The 17862-nt window shown below is 50.1% G+C and overlaps 1 protein-coding gene across 1 annotated transcript in view; it reads right to left on the reverse strand.

The window, feature by feature from the left end:
* Positions 1 to 17426, reverse strand: part of MEGF8 (multiple EGF like domains 8) — a 50068-nt gene extending 32642 nt beyond the window's left edge. Inside the window, exons 1-19 of the mRNA XM_044284608.1 lie at positions 17217 to 17426; positions 16579 to 16742; positions 14063 to 14272; positions 13646 to 13826; positions 13467 to 13555; positions 13011 to 13224; positions 10114 to 10294; positions 9384 to 9532; positions 8022 to 8147; positions 7352 to 7506; positions 7163 to 7270; positions 6933 to 7080; positions 6678 to 6841; positions 5795 to 5989; positions 4839 to 5039; positions 4153 to 4380; positions 3953 to 4071; positions 2241 to 2372; positions 1577 to 1690 (exon numbers count right to left, since the gene is read on the reverse strand). Of these exons, the coding sequence (XP_044140543.1) occupies positions 1577 to 1690; positions 2241 to 2372; positions 3953 to 4071; positions 4153 to 4380; positions 4839 to 5039; positions 5795 to 5989; positions 6678 to 6841; positions 6933 to 7080; positions 7163 to 7270; positions 7352 to 7506; positions 8022 to 8147; positions 9384 to 9532; positions 10114 to 10294; positions 13011 to 13224; positions 13467 to 13555; positions 13646 to 13826; positions 14063 to 14272; positions 16579 to 16742; positions 17217 to 17403 (3065 nt within the window). The 5' untranslated portion in view covers positions 17404 to 17426. The remainder of the gene's footprint in view (positions 1 to 1576; positions 1691 to 2240; positions 2373 to 3952; positions 4072 to 4152; positions 4381 to 4838; positions 5040 to 5794; positions 5990 to 6677; positions 6842 to 6932; positions 7081 to 7162; positions 7271 to 7351; positions 7507 to 8021; positions 8148 to 9383; positions 9533 to 10113; positions 10295 to 13010; positions 13225 to 13466; positions 13556 to 13645; positions 13827 to 14062; positions 14273 to 16578; positions 16743 to 17216) is intronic.
* Positions 17427 to 17862: the final 436 nt, after the last annotated feature.

The following is a 17862-nucleotide window of genomic DNA, read 5'->3' on the forward strand; positions in this document are numbered from 1 at the left end:
TGTTATGGGGTGGGGGGTCTGTGGATGGCACTGTTATGAGGTGGGGGGGTCTGTGGATGGCACTGTTATGAGGTGGGGGGTCTGTGGATGGCACTGTTATGGGGTGGGGGGGTCTGTGGATGGCACTGTTATGGGGTGGGGGGTCTGTGGATGGCACTGTTATGAGGTGGGTGGGGGTCTGTGGATGGCACTGTTATGAGGTGGGTGGGGGTCTGTGGATGGCACTGTTATGGGTGGGTCGGGGTCTGTGGATGGCACTGTTATGGGGTGGGTCGGGGTCTGTGGATGGCACTGTTATGGGGTGGGGGGGTCTGTGGATGGCACTGTTATGGGGTGGGGGTCTGTGGATGGCACTGTTATGGGGTGGGTGGGGTCTGTGGATGGCACTGTTATGGGGTGGGTGGGGGTCTGTGGATGGCACTGTTATGGGGTGGGTGGGGGTCTGTGGATGGCACTGTTATGGGGTGGGTGGGGGTCTGTGGATGGCACTGTTATGGGGTGGGTGGGGGTCTGTGGATGGCACTGTTATGGGGTGGGTGGGGGTCTGTGGATGGCACTGTTATGGGGTGGGTGGGGGTCTGTGGATGGCACTGTTATGGGGTGGGGGGGGGGGTCTGTGGATGGCACTGTTATGGGGGGGGGGGGTCTGTGGATGGCACTGTTATGGGGTGGGGGGGTCTGTGGATGGCACTGTTATGGGGTGGGGGGGAGGTCTGTGGATGGCACTGTTATGGGGTGGGGGGGGAGGTCTGTGGATGGCACTGTTATGGGGTGGGGGGGGGGTCTGTGGATGGCACTGTTATGGGGTGGGGGGGGGTCTGTGGATGGCACTGTTATGAGGTGGGGGGGGGGGAAGTCTGTGGATGGCACTGTTATAAATATCATTTAAAAAAAAAGTATTTTAAAAGTATTTGGGCAAAAAGGCAGTTTCGGTTTCGGTTTTCGGTCAAGGGCATCCTGAATTTTCGGTTTCGGACCAGAATTTTCATTTCGGTGCACCCCTACCGGATACTCTATGGGCGAATGGAGCCGATGTCCAGACTGGTGACCGGTCCAGGCGAGAGCCGGATCCTCTATGGGCGAGCAGAACTGATGACCAGACTGGTGACCGGTCCAGGCGAGAGCCGGATCCTCTATTGGCGAATGGAGCCGATGACCAGACTGGTGACCAGTCCAGGCTAAAGCCGGATCCTCTATGGGAGAATAGAGCTGATGACCAGACCGGTGACCGGTCCAGGCGAGAGCCGGATCCTCTATGGGAGAATGGAGCCGATGACCAGACTGGTGACCGATCCAGGCGAGAGCCGGATCCTCTATGGGAGAATGGAGCCAATGTCCAGACTGGTGACCAGTCCAGGCTAGAGCCGGATCCTCTATGGGTGAGCAGAGCTGGCGACCAGACTGGTGACCGGTCCAGGCTAAAGCCGGATCCTCTATGGGCGAGCAGAGCCGATGTCCAGACTGGTGACCGGTCCAGGCTAAAGCCGGATCCTCTATGGGCGAGCAGAGCTGGCGACCAGACTGGTGACCGGTTCAGGATAGACGCACAATCCATTCATTGAGATGAATGACTTACCTTCCCACTGTTGGGTTGTCGATATTTCCACACCAGCCGCACTCGAAATTCTGCAGACACTCCCGACAGGTGTTAAACCGGGAACAGTCCATGCACTGAGGCACCGAGTGAACACTGAGAGAAGAGAGGGGACAATGGGGGAGGATGAGGGCAGACAATGAAGTGCCAGGGAGGCGGCTGCATTTTCTACAAAGACTTAAAAGGGTTGTCTGGCAGATAAAAAGTTCTGACAAAAGGGCAGAATGGGTAAATAAAGGAATATCAGACATTTCTGACCCGTCTGCTAGATACGGCAGAAATAAGGAGGTGGGAAAACACCTTTACATTACACATTTTTCACCTTTCCACAAACTCCCAGCAATCACAAGCACGGGGTCCCCAAGTCCCCGGTGTTAAAGGCGCAGAAGTGAACACACGAGACCACCGCTCTATGACGGCGATCGGGAGAGCTGTACAGGTAGCGAATGGAGCGGCAGTCTCATATCCGCAGCGTGGCTCCATTCACACAGTGGACCCTCTTTCTAATGATTGGTGGCGTTTCCTATGGACAGGTGATAAATGTCGTCCGTGGACCAATCCCTTTAAGATAAGCTATACTTCCAATCACTGATCTCATCTCCTCAGACAGTATAAATGTGAGCAGCGATCTACGGCCGGGCCTCACCTGTCATACCAGTCCCTGCAGTCTCCATAGGGGTACTTAGCCAGGTAGGCAGCGAAGTAGAAGCAGCTGCTGGTGGACTGGCACCACGCACAGTGACTGGAGTTGGAGAGGCACTCTGAGCAGGTCCTCCGTCTGGAAGCACAAAAACAATGAGTGAAGTAAGATGCCCCCAATGTCTGCAGGTCTACGCTGTCAAAACCTGACGGTGTGTGAATTGGTTGGTGCTCCCAAAGCTGATTACAGTGATACCACATTTATATATTTTTATGGGTTTAGTTTTTACAGTGTTCCCTATGAGATAAAACTGACCTGTTCCCCTCATTCTCCGGTCAGTACGATTACAGAGATACCACATTTATACAGTTTTATGGGTTTAGTTTTTACAGTGTTCCCTATGAGATAAATCTGACATGTTCCCTTCATTCTCCGGTCAGTACGATTACAGTGATACCACATTTATATAGTTTTATGGGTTTAGTTTTTCCAGTGTTCCCTATGAGATAAAACTGACCTGTTCCCCTCATTCTCCGGTCAGTACGATTACAGAGATACCACATTTATACAGTTTATGGGTTTTGTTTTTACAGTGTTCCCTATGAGATAAAACTGACCTGTTCTCTTCATTCTCCGGGTCAGTACGATTACAGAGATACCACATTTATACAGTTTATGGGTTTTGTTTTTACAGCGTTCCCTATGAGATAAAACTGACCTGTTCCCATCATTCTCCGGGTCAGTACGATTACAGAGATACCACATTTATATAGTTTTATGGGTTTAGTTTTTACAGTGTTCCCTATGAGATAAAACTGACCTGTTCTCTTCATTCTCCGGGTCAGTACGATTACAGAGATACCACATTTATATAGTTTTATGGGTTTAGTTTTTACAGTGTTCCCTATGAGATAAAACTGACCTGTTCCCATCATTCTCCGGGTCAGTACGATTACAGAGATACCACATTTATATAGTTTTATGGGTTTAGTTTTTACAGTGTTCCCTATGAGATAAAACTGACCTGTTCTCTTCATTCTCCGGGTCAGTACGATTACAGAGATACCACATTTATATAGTTTTATGGGTTTAGTTTTTACAGTGTTCCCTATGAGATAAAACGGACCTGTTCCCTTCATTCTCCGGGTCAGTACGATTACAGAGATACCACATTTATATAGTTTTATGGGTTTAGTTTTTACAGTGTTCCCTATGAGATAAAACTGACCTGTTCCCATCATTCTCCGGGTCAGTACGATTACAGAGATACCACATTTATATAGTTTTATGGGTTTAGTTTTTACAGTGTTCCCTATGAGATAAAACTGACCTGTTCTCTTCATTCTCCGGGTCAGTACGATTACAGTGATACCACATTTATATAGTTTTATGGGTTTAGTTTTTACAGTGTTCCCTATGAGATAAAACTGACCTGTTCTCTTCATTCTCCGGGTCAGTACGATTACAGTGATACCACATTTATATAGTTTTATGGGTTTAGTTTTTACAGTGTTCCCTATGAGATAAAACTGACCTGTTCTCTTCATTCTCCGGGTCAGTACGATTACAGTGATACCACACGTTTAGTTTTTACAGTGTCCCTATGAGATAAGACTGACCAGTCCTCCCCCGCACTCACCGTGGCTTCACACATCATTACTATTGCCTTATAGTGGCAGCTTTTTACATTTAGTGCAATGCATTCAGGTGACACGTACTGGTGACAGGCACGGGGACAGTCCCTGGGTGATCGTATAGCTCCGCTGACACGCCACCTTCGGCTGCACAGGGAGTCGCCCTTCTTATTGCTGTGTATCTGCCACTCACAGTACTGGTCCTAGGAGCAGAGAATACAATGGCATAAGTAATTGCACCCAGGGATTCACTCCCAGCACTGCCCGGCTCCGCCGTCACTCACTTCACTGCAGGCCTCGCAGTCCCGGTATTCATCGCACTGCTGACAATTGCCTGGTGACAGGATTAAGGGGGTATCCTGGCAGAACTTTGCCCATTCGCTTGCTAGTCTGTGGTGACAGGTCCGGGTCTTGGAGCACCATCCACAGCTTTGATCTGCCAGGCAGGCTAAACACGAGGGGTAATCGCAAACCTCAGAGCGATGGGGCTCCAAGAAAAGGAAGGAGATCTCCTGCATAGAAGAACAGCACGGTCATGAGAGGCCGGGCGCACAGTGTGAATGGAGCATAGCCCGAGATATTACATCCGACAAGTACAGTCAATGGCTGCATGGAAAAAAGCTAGAGGAAACCAGCTAAGGACAAAGCGGTGGAGCGCTTACATCGCATCGATGCCACTTCTTTCTAGGATTTGGGGTGGTGTAACCATCGGATATGCCATAAATCTCTGATGAGGGACCCCCCAACCCCTGTCCCACCTGGCAAGAAGGTTGCTGGGCGCCATAACCATTCCAATAGCATGTTGGGAGTCATCCAAGCTCGTCCCTACATACAGCCAATATCCTGCAGCCCAATGCTGTTCTCAGGCAGGAGAATAAGGTCCCTTAATAACAGTTATTAGGGGGTTAATAAGCATAAAGGGTAAATGTTAGACATCATCAGCCGGTCCAGGGCCCGGGACGTGACTTACGCTGCCACCTTGTACACCGGTGCGGTCCCACGTCAGGCTCAGCTCACTTGTGTGTCCGATGCCCGTATTGTTGAGGAAACCTTCGATCTGCACGGCGTAGCGACTGCCCCATTCCGCCTTAGGGAATAACGGATCCCCACTATTCCGCTGCAGGGAGCGCCGCTCCTTATCCTGGTGCACAAACCAGCGACCTACCTCCTCCTACCATGAGCAAAGCGTAGAAAGTGAGACGCCCATGTGAAACTGAAGAGACACGAGCAGACATGGCAACAAGGGTGAACCTTCTACACGAGAAGACACACAGGGGGCACGGGCTAAACACAGCAGTTATAGGGCGTGTGCATTTTTGCAACTTCTCTCACTACTAAAGTGCATGTAAACCAATCAAATACAGCAACTCTGCAAATAACCTCCATCAACCGTTTTGTGTATACAGCCCCTATGCAGATCGGAATGTCTCCAACCTCTGTGTGTAGCCTGGTCCGGGCTCCTCTTACTAATCTATAGACCAGGCATGCTCAACCTGCGGCCCTCCAGCTGTTGCAAAACTACAACTCCCAGCATGCCCGAACAGCCTACAGCTATCAGCCCTCAGCAGGGCATTGTGGGAGTTGTACAACAGCTGGAGGGCCGCAGGTTGAGCATGCCTGCTATAGACCGATAGACGGGACCAGACTACACACAGGGGTTGCTTGTAGTCTGTAACCATGGAGATGCATAGTTCTTCAGAGGAGCTGTGGACACAATACAGAAGGGTAGTTTTTAATTATGGAAAGTTGCTTCATTCTTTTTTTGAGCACTGGAGAGATTACAAGTGACTGCGAAAGTCTTCATACCCTTGGAAGGCCCTGGTTCTTCTCAGGGAGATCTTGGCGGGTACACAGAGTTTTACAGGCAACTATTTTACATGCGGAGAAGCTCCACGACCTGCTGCAGCCTAAAGTTTTACTTCTTACCAGGTGGTCTATGGCTCCGGAGCTGCGGCCAAGTCGAGCCACGACGTAAAACCGCTGGATGCGAGCCCAGATAGAGACACGGTCTAAGGGAGCATTGTGGCTCAGCATGGGGTGTATGAAGCCTTTATAGACCAGAGACACATCCATCTCCGTGCTGGGGCTCAGGGTGATGGTCGTACTACGCACAATGGACACCTGAGGAGAACAACAAGCGTTATGCCTCGTCTACTTCATGACAGTTCTGCCCAAATCTGCTCAGTCTAAAACAAAAAAGACAGTTCGCTAGTCCGCAGAGCTCCAGTGCCGAGCACCTACCGTCCCAGTGGACCAGAAACACTAGAAGTCCTGTCCGTGGTCCCTGGTCTCAGAGGTCGCGCACATCCCCTATGAGGCCAGTGAATGGCTGCACATGATGAAGGACATGATGGTAACTGGAAGAGACTCCATGCCCTGTCCGGTCAGTCTACGGCATCACGTTAGGCGATTTGACGAGGACACTACAACAGGGTTACGGGAACCCAGCACGTTTGGAACTTCCTACAAGGAGGATTTTCAGAAATTCCAAACAAATGGAAAGTTGGACAAATATCACTGCTGAGGATCCCCGTGCGGCAGCTCGAGCCCTTCAGCAGTTTAGGCCTCATGGCCGGACACTCCAGCCCCACCACTGCCAGACAACCAAACGTGGCAGAGATGCCAGTGCCAGACTAGGAGGCCATTTTCCCAGTAATCCGGCATTTCTACTGCATTCTGGACCACTGGGTGCTGGATTTATGGAATTTTGCTGAACATAGGCAAGAACCCAAGCACAGGAACCACACAAGACTAAAGCAAAGCATGGCTCCCGACCCCAGGTGGACAGGAGGTCGGCCGAGACATTTACCCGGTCCGGCTGAGACTCATTGCGTGGCTGCTGATAGGTGATGAGGTGAAGACCAGGGAGAAAGTTGTTGGTCCGGCAGCCGTCCAGAGAAGTGATGAAGGTGTTCTGGCTGCCCCACCAGCCATAGGTGCCAGCAATCTGCCCGACCCGGCACGCAGAGCGATCTGCAGGAAGCACAAGATGAGAAAACACTCACAAAGAGTAAAACCCAAAAGGTCAAATAAACAATAGCCGGGAACACGAGAAAGCGCGCACCAGTCACAGGCATGCAGGTCTCATTCTGCACACACCAGCCGAAGGTGCGGGGGATGTGAGAGGAGCTCGTCAGGTTACTGCTGAACACCAGGCAGGACTGACAGTCCGACAGGAGTCGCGCCAGTCCCAGGCAGCTCTTGTCCGGGCACTGCAAGAAAGAGACGGACACGATCAAGCAAATCACGGGGGCAGCACAGAGAAGGAGGAGCGCGGTCTGTAATCACACGTACTATTCTGTTAGGCGGAGGGGTCTGGCAGCTTGTATGGCACCATGTGCACTCGGGGTCCTTGGAGCAGATGGTCTCATCTGCATACATGGAGCAGTAGTCCAGGTGATACTACAACCGTAAGCACAGACATGATAATCCTGTCCTACCGCCGCAGACATTGAGTCCTGTCCTACTACCCTGTATACTTACATCTTGCACGGGGGGTTGGTACACTGATATGGGCACCTTATAGGCAAGCAGGTCTCCACGTGGAGTACCGCTGTACCCTCCAGCCACTAATAACACTCCACCTTTCATTACAGCTGCTACATGGGAGTACCGGCCACCGCCCATACTCTGGGGCCCTAATAGAACAAAGGGTTAAAAAAAAGACATGAGCATCCAGCACTGAACATCATTTAGTTCTTGCAGCCACCAGTAGAGGGAGCATTGAAGAGTGCAATTACTCAGACTGCACTGGGCGCCCCCTAGTGGTGGCAGCATGCAGTTAGAATAGTATCATACAAGTCCATGTCTGACATGGAATCAGGACGTCCTCTGATGAGGCAAGTGTTAAGGGGCAAGGTTTGTTAGGAGATAAGTGGTGTCAGGGGTGCCTGGCAGATGCTTATCCCATTTATTGACATACCACACTTCAGTGCGATATATATGAATGCCTATGAAGAAATTGGAAGAAGACTTAGTGGAGGAGTTTAAGCATGCATGGGATAGGCATAAGGCCATCCTTCATATAAGATAGGGCCGGGGCTATCCATAGTATTTAGTATATTGGGCAGACTAGATGGGCCACATGGTTCTTATCTGCCGACACAATCTATGTTACGGCAACTGCCGTGAAGTTTTCCATGACTGCACGTACCGTGGTGGGGAGGCATGATCTGGCTCAGGGTGTTGCTGGGAACCCACTGGTGACATCCAAGATGGTAGAAGAAGATTTCCTGATCATAGCATTTCTCTTCCTGGTAGTGAATGTGCAGATTGCCCCCTATAGACACACATCAAGCAGAGAGACCATGTATACAACATACAACAGGGGGAAGACTTACAGTCATCCAGTGACCGCCACGGCACCCACAAACTGGATGGCGGGACCAGTGACCGCCACGGCACCCACAAACTGGAGGGCGGGACCAGTGACCACCACGGAACCCACAAACTGGAGGGCAGGACCAGTGACCACCACGGAACCCACAAACTGGAGGGCAGGACCAGTGACCACCACGGAACCCACAAACTGGAGGGCAGGACCAGTGACCACCACGGAACCCACAAACTGGAGGGCGGGACCAGTGACCGCCACGGCACCCACAAACTGGAGGGCGGGACCAGTCACCGCCACGGCACCCACAAACTGGAGGGCGGGACCAGTCACCGCCACGGCACCCACAAACTGGAGGGCAGGACCAGTGACCGCCACGGCACCCACAAACTGGAGGGCAGGACCAGTGACCGCCACGGCACCCACAAACTGGAGGGCAGGACCAGTGACCACCACGGAACCCACAAACTGGAGGGCAGGACCAGTGACCACCACGGAACCCACAAACTGGAGGGCAGGACCAGTGACCACCACGGAACCCACAAACTGGAGGGCGGGACCAGTCACCGCCACGGCACCCACAAACTGGAGGGCAGGACCAGTGACCGCCACAGCACCCACAAACTGGAGGGCGGGACCAGTGACCGCCACGGCACCCACAAACTGGAGGGCGGGACCAGTCACCGCCACGGCACCCACAAACTGGAGGGCGGGACCAGTCACCGCCACGGCACCCACAAACTGGAGGGCAGGACCAGTGACCGCCACGGCACCCACAAACTGGAGGGCAGGACCAGTGACCGCCATGGCACCCACAAACTGGAGGGCAGGACCAGTGACCACCACGGAACCCACAAACTGGAGGGCAGGACCAGTGACCACCACGGAACCCACAAACTGGAGGGCAGGACCAGTGACCACCACGGAACCCACAAACTGGAGGGCAGGACCAGTGACCTCATACATGTCACGGCTGAGAGTTTGCTACAGTTGCATCCAGTCTATGCAATCCTCAGTCAGCTATAACAAGCATTAGGTCAGGAGGTTCTGCAGGCTTTGGAAATAAACAATAATGTGCACACTCACTGACAACAAGCAGAGATCTTGGAAATGAATCAGATACCAAATCGGAAATGTGTGGAGTGTGATTTAACCACAGATGAAAAAGGCAGAATATCTCACCATATACCACCATGTAGTTTCCTATAATAGTGGCGCTATGAAAGGCTCTCTCCCGAGGACCGCCACGGTTACCCTCGCGGGGCTTCAGGGTGGTCCAGTAGTTAAAGTCCACGTGAAACAAATCTGTAGTGTTCACACGAATGCTGAATCTACAGGGCAAAAACTATATCAGTATGTGACGCTCTGGAGTACCACGGAGGCCATCACTTCCTCACCGAGGGTATCCCACCAAATCTATAGCTTGCAGATTTTCCCTGGACGCGGCGCTCCCACCCACTTATAGAGCGCTATGGTACATCGGTGGACTGGAGGGACACTGCGCAGGGAAAAAGCATGAGATCGGCGGAGGTCCTGGGGATAACCTGTCACTTGTTATCCTCACAGGATCCCTTTAACAGCACCAATACCCAGAGCTGCAATCATAATTCTACAAGTTTCTCCGGAGCTCTTAGCTCCTACCTGCTGCTGGTTTATGTTCTACATGACGACTGCTCTGCACACTGTGGGGGTTGTAGTGGTTACAGCAAACATGGTACATTATTCTTTTCTGACTGAAGCTCAAACAGACGCTCCCCGGCTCACACTTTCTACTATAGGATGAGGCCACATTTAATGACAGGGCACTGGTTAGTGATCGATGCTCAGTGAAGGGTAGTCTACCCACTGACACCTAGTGGCCACCTGTCCTCACTAATCCAGAGGAGTCAGGGCTAGCAGGTCCGGCTCTTACCGTGCCGTGGACGGCCTGTGCCCACCATATACCAGAAGAGATCGGGAAGAAGCGTGGAAAACCATGGAATGCCCAGCTGCTGACGGAGGCTTTCCTCCTGCCACCACCACCATCTCCCATTCCCATGAGTGGAGGTTGAAACGAAACATCTTAGAGGAAAAAACATCCCGAGACGTGCGTCCTGAGAAAGAGAAAAAATAATAAAAAATGTGTTACATCCTGTATTATACTCCAGAGCTGCACTCACTATTCTGCTGGTGCAGTCACTGTGTACATACATTACTTATCCTGTACTGATCCTGAGTTACATCCTGTATTATACTCCAGAGCAGCACTCACTATTCTGCTGGTGCAGTCACTGTGTACATACATTACTTATCCTGTACTGATCCTGAGTTACATCCTGCATTATACTCCAGAGCTGCACTCACTCTTCTGCTGGTGCAGTCACTGTGTACATACATTACTTATCCTGTACTGACCCTGAGTTACATCCTGTATTATACCCCAGAGCTGCACTCACTATTCTGCTGGTGCAGTCACTGTGTACATACATTACTTATTCTGTACTGATCCTCAGTTACATCCTGTATTATACTCCAGAGCTACACTCACTATTCTGCTGGTGCAGTCACTGTGTACATACATTACTTATCCTGTACTGATCCTGAGTTACATCCTGTATTATACCCCAGAGCTGCACTCACTATTCTGCTGGTGCAGTCACTGTGTACATACATTACTTATCCTGTACTGATCCTGAGTTACATCCTGTATTATACTCCAGCGCTGCACTCACTATTCTGCTGGTGCAGTCACTGTGTACATACATTACTTATCCTGTACTGATCCTGAGTTACATCCTGTATTATACTCCAGAGCTGCACTCACTATTCTGCTGGTGCAGTCACTGTGTACATACATTACTTATCCTGTACTGATCCTGAGTTACATCCTGTATTATACTCCAGAGCTGCACTCACTATTCTGCTGGTGCAGTCACTGTGTACATACATTACTTATCCTGTACTGATCCTGAGTTACATCCTGTATTATACTCCAGAGCTGCACTCACTATTCTGCTGGTGCAGTCACTGTGTACATACATTACTTATCCTGTACTGATCCTGAGTTACATCCTGTATTATACTCCAGAGCTGCACTCACTATTCTGCTGGTGCAGTCACTGTGCACATACATTACTTATCCTGTACTGATCCTGAGTTACATCCTGCATTATACTCCAGAGCTGCACTCACTCTTCTGCTGGTGCAGTCACTGTGTACATACATTACTTATCCTGTACTGACCCTGAGTTACATCCTGTATTATACCCCAGAGCTGCACTCACTATTCTGCTGGTGCAGTCACTGTGTACATACATTACTTATTCTGTACTGATCCTCAGTTACATCCTGTATTATACTCCAGAGCTACACTCACTATTCTGCTGGTGCAGTCACTGTGTACATACATTACTTATCCTGTACTGATCCTGAGTTACATCCTGTATTATACTCCAGAGCTGCACTCACTATTCTGCTGGTGCAGTCACTGTGTACATACATTACTTATCCTGTACTGATCCTGAGTTACATCCTGTATTATACTCCAGAGCTGCACTCACTATTCTGCTGGTGCAGTCACTGTGTACATACATTACTTATCCTGTACTGATCCTGAGTTACATCCTGTATTATACTCCAGAGCTGCATTCACTATTCTGCTGGTGCAGTCACTGTGTACATACATTACTTATCCTGTACTGATCCTGAGTTACATCCTGTATTATACTCCAGAGCTGCGCTCACTATTCTGCTGGTGCAGTCACTGTGTACATACACTACTTATCCTGTACTGACCCTGAGTTACATCCTGTATTATACTCCAGAGCTGCACTCACTATTCTGCTGGTGCAGTCACTGTGTACATACATTACTTATCCTGTACTGATCCTGAGTTACATCCTGTATTATACCCCAGAGCTGCACTCACTATTCTGCTGGTGCAGTCACTGTGTACATACATTACTTATCCTGTACTGATCCTGAGTTACATCCTGTATTATACTCCAGAGCTGCACTCACTATTCTGCTGGTGCAGTCACTGTGTACATATATTACTGATCCTGTACTGATCCTGAGTTACATCCTGTATTATACTCCAGAGCTGCACTCACTATTCTGCTGGTGCAGTCACTGTGTATATACATTACTTATCCTGTACTGATCCTGAGTTACATCCTGTATTATACTCCAGAGCTGCACTCACTATTCTGCTGGTGCAGTCACTGTGTACATACACTACTTATCCTGTACTGACCCTGAGTTACATCCTGTATTATACTCCAGAGCTGCACTCACTATTCTGCTGGTGCAGTCACTGTGTACATACATTACTTATCCTGTACTGATCCTGAGTTACATCCTGTATTATACTCCAGAGCTGCACTCACTATTCTGCTGGTGCAGTCACTGTGTACATACATTACTTATCCTCTACTGATCCTGAGTTACATCCTGTATTATACTCCAGAGCTGCACTCACTATTCTGCTGGTGCAGTCACTGTGTACATACATTACTTATCCTGTACTGATCCTGAGTTACATCCTGTATTATACTCCAGAGCTGCACTCACTATTCTGCTGGTGCAGTCACTGTGTATATACATTACTTATCCTGTACTGATCCTGAGTTACATCCTGTATTATACTCCAGAGCTGCACTCACTATTCTGCTGGTGCAGTCACTGTGTTTGACTAAAACAGCCAACAGAATTGTGAGTGCAGCTCTGCAGTATTACAGGGGCTGACGTGCGCTCCGAGCATCTTCTCCAGTAGGAGGACATATTACACTGAACATCTATTGGAGAAAGCCGTAACAGTTTTGCATTTACCTCCGAACACATAGAGCCAATTGTCGACGGTGGCGGCCGCGTGGTTCGCCAGGGGAGGGGGGTGCATGGGACTATACGAGCTCAGGTCAACCCAGCGTTCCTCCAGGGGCAGAAACACCCAGGTATCATTAGTCAGTCGCCCTCCGGACAGTTCCCCCCCAAACAAGACCAACGTCCCATTCCATTCCACCGCAACGTGCGAGTGCCGAGCAGCCTGAGGAAGAGAGAGGAACACAAGGAACGATCAGCGGATCAATCACCAAAACCATCCTCCTGGCCAACGAGCGCTGCTCCCGAGAAGACTCCCTGAATGATCGGGCAGAGATAACCATAGAGATAACTGTGGAGCAGTAACAGCTGCTCCGTCCAAACCCTGAGCTTTCTGGACTATTCTGGATGAGGTTAGTGCACAGACTGGAGCCCCCCAAAGTCTCACACACAACCTATAGGATGTACCGGGCTTGGCGAGTAGTTTTTACGCTCCCATGTGTTTGATGTAAAGTTGTACACCGCCATATCCTGCAGAGCGGAGTTCAGATCCAGACCTAGGACAAAAAAGAGGAAGCCATTACCCTCGATGCCCGCGTCACCCACCATCACTCACCACACAGGAGATCCAGAGTGATCCTCCTCACCTCCAAAAATGTAAAGGGCATTGGCGGGGGACAGGAAGGCTCCGGCGGCTGCGGTGCGAGGGGTAAAGGACGGATCCTGACCGCTCACATTGTACCAGGTGCCAGAACCCTGATTGTCGGTCAGCGATAGATCACAGCGCTCCCCGACGTACCCCGGAAAACAGACGCAACGCTGAGTGTCCTGGAAGACAAGAGTCACAGTGAGAGGGGAGAATACCCACAGAAAAGACGGGGTGTGGCATGCCTAGCATGGAATGGGTTAATATTAGGCGAGAGCGGCAAGAGAGATCAGTAACCCACGGAGAGCCACTGTAGTAAACACCGTCAGCTACTAAATGGTGGCCACAAGGACATGCTAGGAGTAGTAGTTCATCCACAGCAGGCGCGCGGCACAGCACTGGTGGAGTCTCCATTCACCTGGTTACAGGTTCCATGGTGCACATGGCAGTACGTGCTACAGTCCGGGATCTGACAACCGTCCCCGCTCCAGCCGGGGTCACACGAACACTGACTGTTTTCCTGGCAGATCCCATGTCCAGAGCAACCTTGTGGGCACAAAGAGAAACTGTACGTGGCATTGAAGCCCAGCAGGTTGTAATTGGCATCACTGAAGAGGTGGAGAAGCATCTGCAAGAAAACAGCAGTAATGTCACTATCAGACGGAAATCATGGTTTAAAGGGTTAATTCAGTCCTGACCCCGCCCCCTATCTGCTGTGAGTGGAGAGGTGGCCAAGCATGTCCCCATTCACCTCTGTGGGAGGTCTGACACTAGCCGGGAGCACTCACCCAGGACTGCCATAGAAGAGAATGGAGACAGTCAAAGATGTGTTACCACCTCTCCACTCACAGCACCCACAAGGATGGGGGATAACTAGCTGATCACAGGGGGTCTGACTGCCGGGACCCCACCGATCACAAGAAGGCGTTCCATCCGCCATTCAGACTGAGCGGCAGGTCTATGGCAGAGCCGGAGATAGCCGAGAGCTGTGGAGAGCCATGGGACAAGTAGATTATTATTTAGCAATCTCCTATCTACTGAATAGGAGAGGCTAACTGATCGGTGAGGGTAGAACCATTGGGGCCCCCACTGATTCAGAGGACAGGGGCCCAGCAGGTTGAGCCTTCACCCTGCCATTCATTCACTATGAGACTGCAGGACACAGCGAGGCACAGTGCCCACCCATCTCCAGCAGTGCCATAGGGAATGACTGGAGCAGGAGGGCACACGCTCCACTAGGACTACCGGACCGGACCCCCATTCTCAGGATCGGTGGTGATCCCAACCGATCAGATCCTGAGGACAGGTCATCAGCATATAAGTCTCGGCAGACCCCTTCTAGCACTGCTGCCTACCAATGAATTGAAGGGGCTGTGGCGCCCCAGGGATGGCTGGGTTCCCCTCACGTTTATCAGACACAGCCCCACAGCATTAGTAATGGCTCAGAACCACTCAGGGATTTTACTATTGATGACCTGTCCCCAGGATAGGTCATCAATATCAGATCGGCAGGAGTCCGACACACCCCACCAATTAGCTGGTTGAAAAGAAGGCGCGTGGCGGCCTTCTCTTCAACATTCAACAAGCGTGCGACCTTCTCTTGGACCAGATCGGCGGGGGTGCCCGATGTTGGACCCCCGCCGATCTGATATTACTTACCTATCCTGAGGAGAGCTCAGTAATATTAACACCTCAGAAAACCCCCTTTAAAAGTGAGCTGCAGTACCAGGCATGGCCACCACAAGCGGCATGGCGCTGTCCAAGATAAACAAAGATGGGAATGAAAAGCTCGTTGGAGCGTGGCTGCCCCTTTAACCTCTTCCTGACACAGCGATTTTCCGTTTTCGCATAACTTTTTTTTATTTTTACGTTCACATAGCCGTTAGTTTTTTGCGGGACAAGTTGTTCTTTCTAATGCCACCATTTAATATGGCATACAATGTGGAGGGAAGTGGAAAAAATTACAAATGTGGTGGAACTGAAAAAAAAAAGAAAATAAAAAAAAGTGCAATTTTTTAAATATTTTTTACGCCGTTCAATACGCGGTAAAACTGACTGTGCCCTTCATTCGTCAGGTCAGTACGAATAAAGCGATACCACACTTGTATAGTTTTTCCTGCATTTTAATGGTGGGGGAAAAAAAACTTTGGAAGAAATGTATTTTGTCTCGTCATCGCCGTATTCTGAGCGCCATTACTTTCTTACAGTTATGTCTACGAAGATGTGTGAGGGCTCATTTTCTGCGGGATGATCTGTAGTTGCTTTTAGGACGTGTATGATTTTTTGACCAATTTTTATTCGTTTTTTTGGAAAGCAAAGGGATGAAAAAACGGCGAATCGGCCATTTTTTACGCCATTCACCGCATGGGATAACTTTTATTTTACATATATTTTAATAGTACAAGCGTTTTCACATGTGGCACATGAGCCCATCAGGTTAGTTTTTTTTTACTGTATATTGCATTATGATTTTGGAGAAAGGGGGGGGGGGGGGGGATTGAATTTTTATATATTTTTCTAAACAGTTTTTTAACTTTTCTTTTTTTTAAGGGTTTTAGTCATCTCAGATACCGTAGTCAAATTTGACCACAGCATCTGAGGGGTTAAATGTCCGCGGATGGCAATACTACTGATATTGGACATTAGCGGCGGGTATCTGTTGTATGTATATCAGCAGGTACCTGCCGGCTATGGCGCTCACTCCTCAATGGGCACAAGACCCGACATCAGCTACACATGTATGGCGGATTTTGGAAAGAGGTTAGTCAGCCAGTATCGGGAGTCAGGCCCCCACTGACCTGATATTGATGACCCATCCCGATCCTGGAGAACCCCTTCCTCATGAAGTGGGCAACGCCTAACGGCAGAGCCTGAGTGCCGCCATCTCTAGCACAGAGATATTACTCCCACACTCCCTTCATCTATGTTCTGTACCTTTCCGGATGTGGCCTCCAGGGTCGGGGGCAGGCTGCTTCCGCTCAGACTGGCCAGCAGGCGGTCACTATACGAGTCTCCATCGTACACAAACAGATAGTCGTAGGTACATTCGGTGTCCATGAAGAGGAAGCGCAGCAGGACGCGGTAATCACTGTTGGGGGCTGCAAGCAAGAGACATTAGTAAGAGAAATGGTGGAAAACCCCAACTCTCCTCCCGACGAGGCCCGGCAAAGGCCACACCGAGAGCAGAAAGACCCCGACTAACGTGACAATCCGGTGATCACATGTATCAAACCCCACTGCCCTGAGGTGACATCATGGCGAGGCTGGGAACCCCCGGCGACAGTGGAGGAGGAACAACGCAAATTTACCAGGGGCGCTCCGATATTACTAATGTGCATTGAAGCGCCCGGAAAGAATAATAATCTGCCTTTACTAAAGATAAGAGGCGTCGATAGCTGCTTATCCAGTTCTTCATATAGATGCAGGGCGCTGAGCGGAGAGGAGGAGGACACCGCATACACTTATTACCCCACATATCGGGCGGTCAGTCCGAGGTCTGATCAGAGACCCCAGAGATACAGAGGTAGAGGAGCCTTCTAATGAGGTCTCCTGGCTCTTCCCGCGTCACTCACCTTCTATCAGCCACTCACAGTTGCCATTGACTGAATAGTTTCCTGGGCCGTCACTTACAAACCCCGGAAAGCTGCGGAGCACGGTGCGCTGCCCCTTACAGTCACCAGATGCTGCAGTGTCAGCCTGGGATAACAACAGGAAGAAGAGGCGCCAGCCGTACACCCAGAAGCCGGAAGGGGCACCCATTTCTGATCAGCATTCCTGGGAGGAAACCTGGAGACAAAGGATAAGAAGAGAAGCCATAAAACATCTACTCCAGAGCTGCACTCACTATTCTGCTGGTGCAGTCGCTGTGTACATACATTACTTATCCGGTACTGATCCTGTATTATACTCCAGAGCTGCACTCACTATTCTGCTGGTGCAGTCACTGTGTACATACATTACTTATCCTGTACTGATCCTGAGTTACATCCTGTATTATACTCCAGAGCTGCACTCACTATTCTGCTGGTGCAGTCACTGTGTACATACATTACTTATCCTGTACTGATCCTGAGTTACATCCTGTATTATACTCCAGAGCTGCACTCACTATTCTGCTGGTGCAGTCACTGTGTACATACATTACTTATCCTGCACTGATCCTGAGTTTTACATCAAGACACGGAGGCTCATATTGCTTTCTCCTTCTTTACTTTCCAC

The sequence above is a fragment of the Bufo gargarizans genome, chromosome 3 (genome assembly GCF_014858855.1).
Source record: "Bufo gargarizans isolate SCDJY-AF-19 chromosome 3, ASM1485885v1, whole genome shotgun sequence".
Lineage (NCBI taxonomy): Eukaryota > Metazoa > Chordata > Amphibia > Anura > Bufonidae > Bufo > Bufo gargarizans.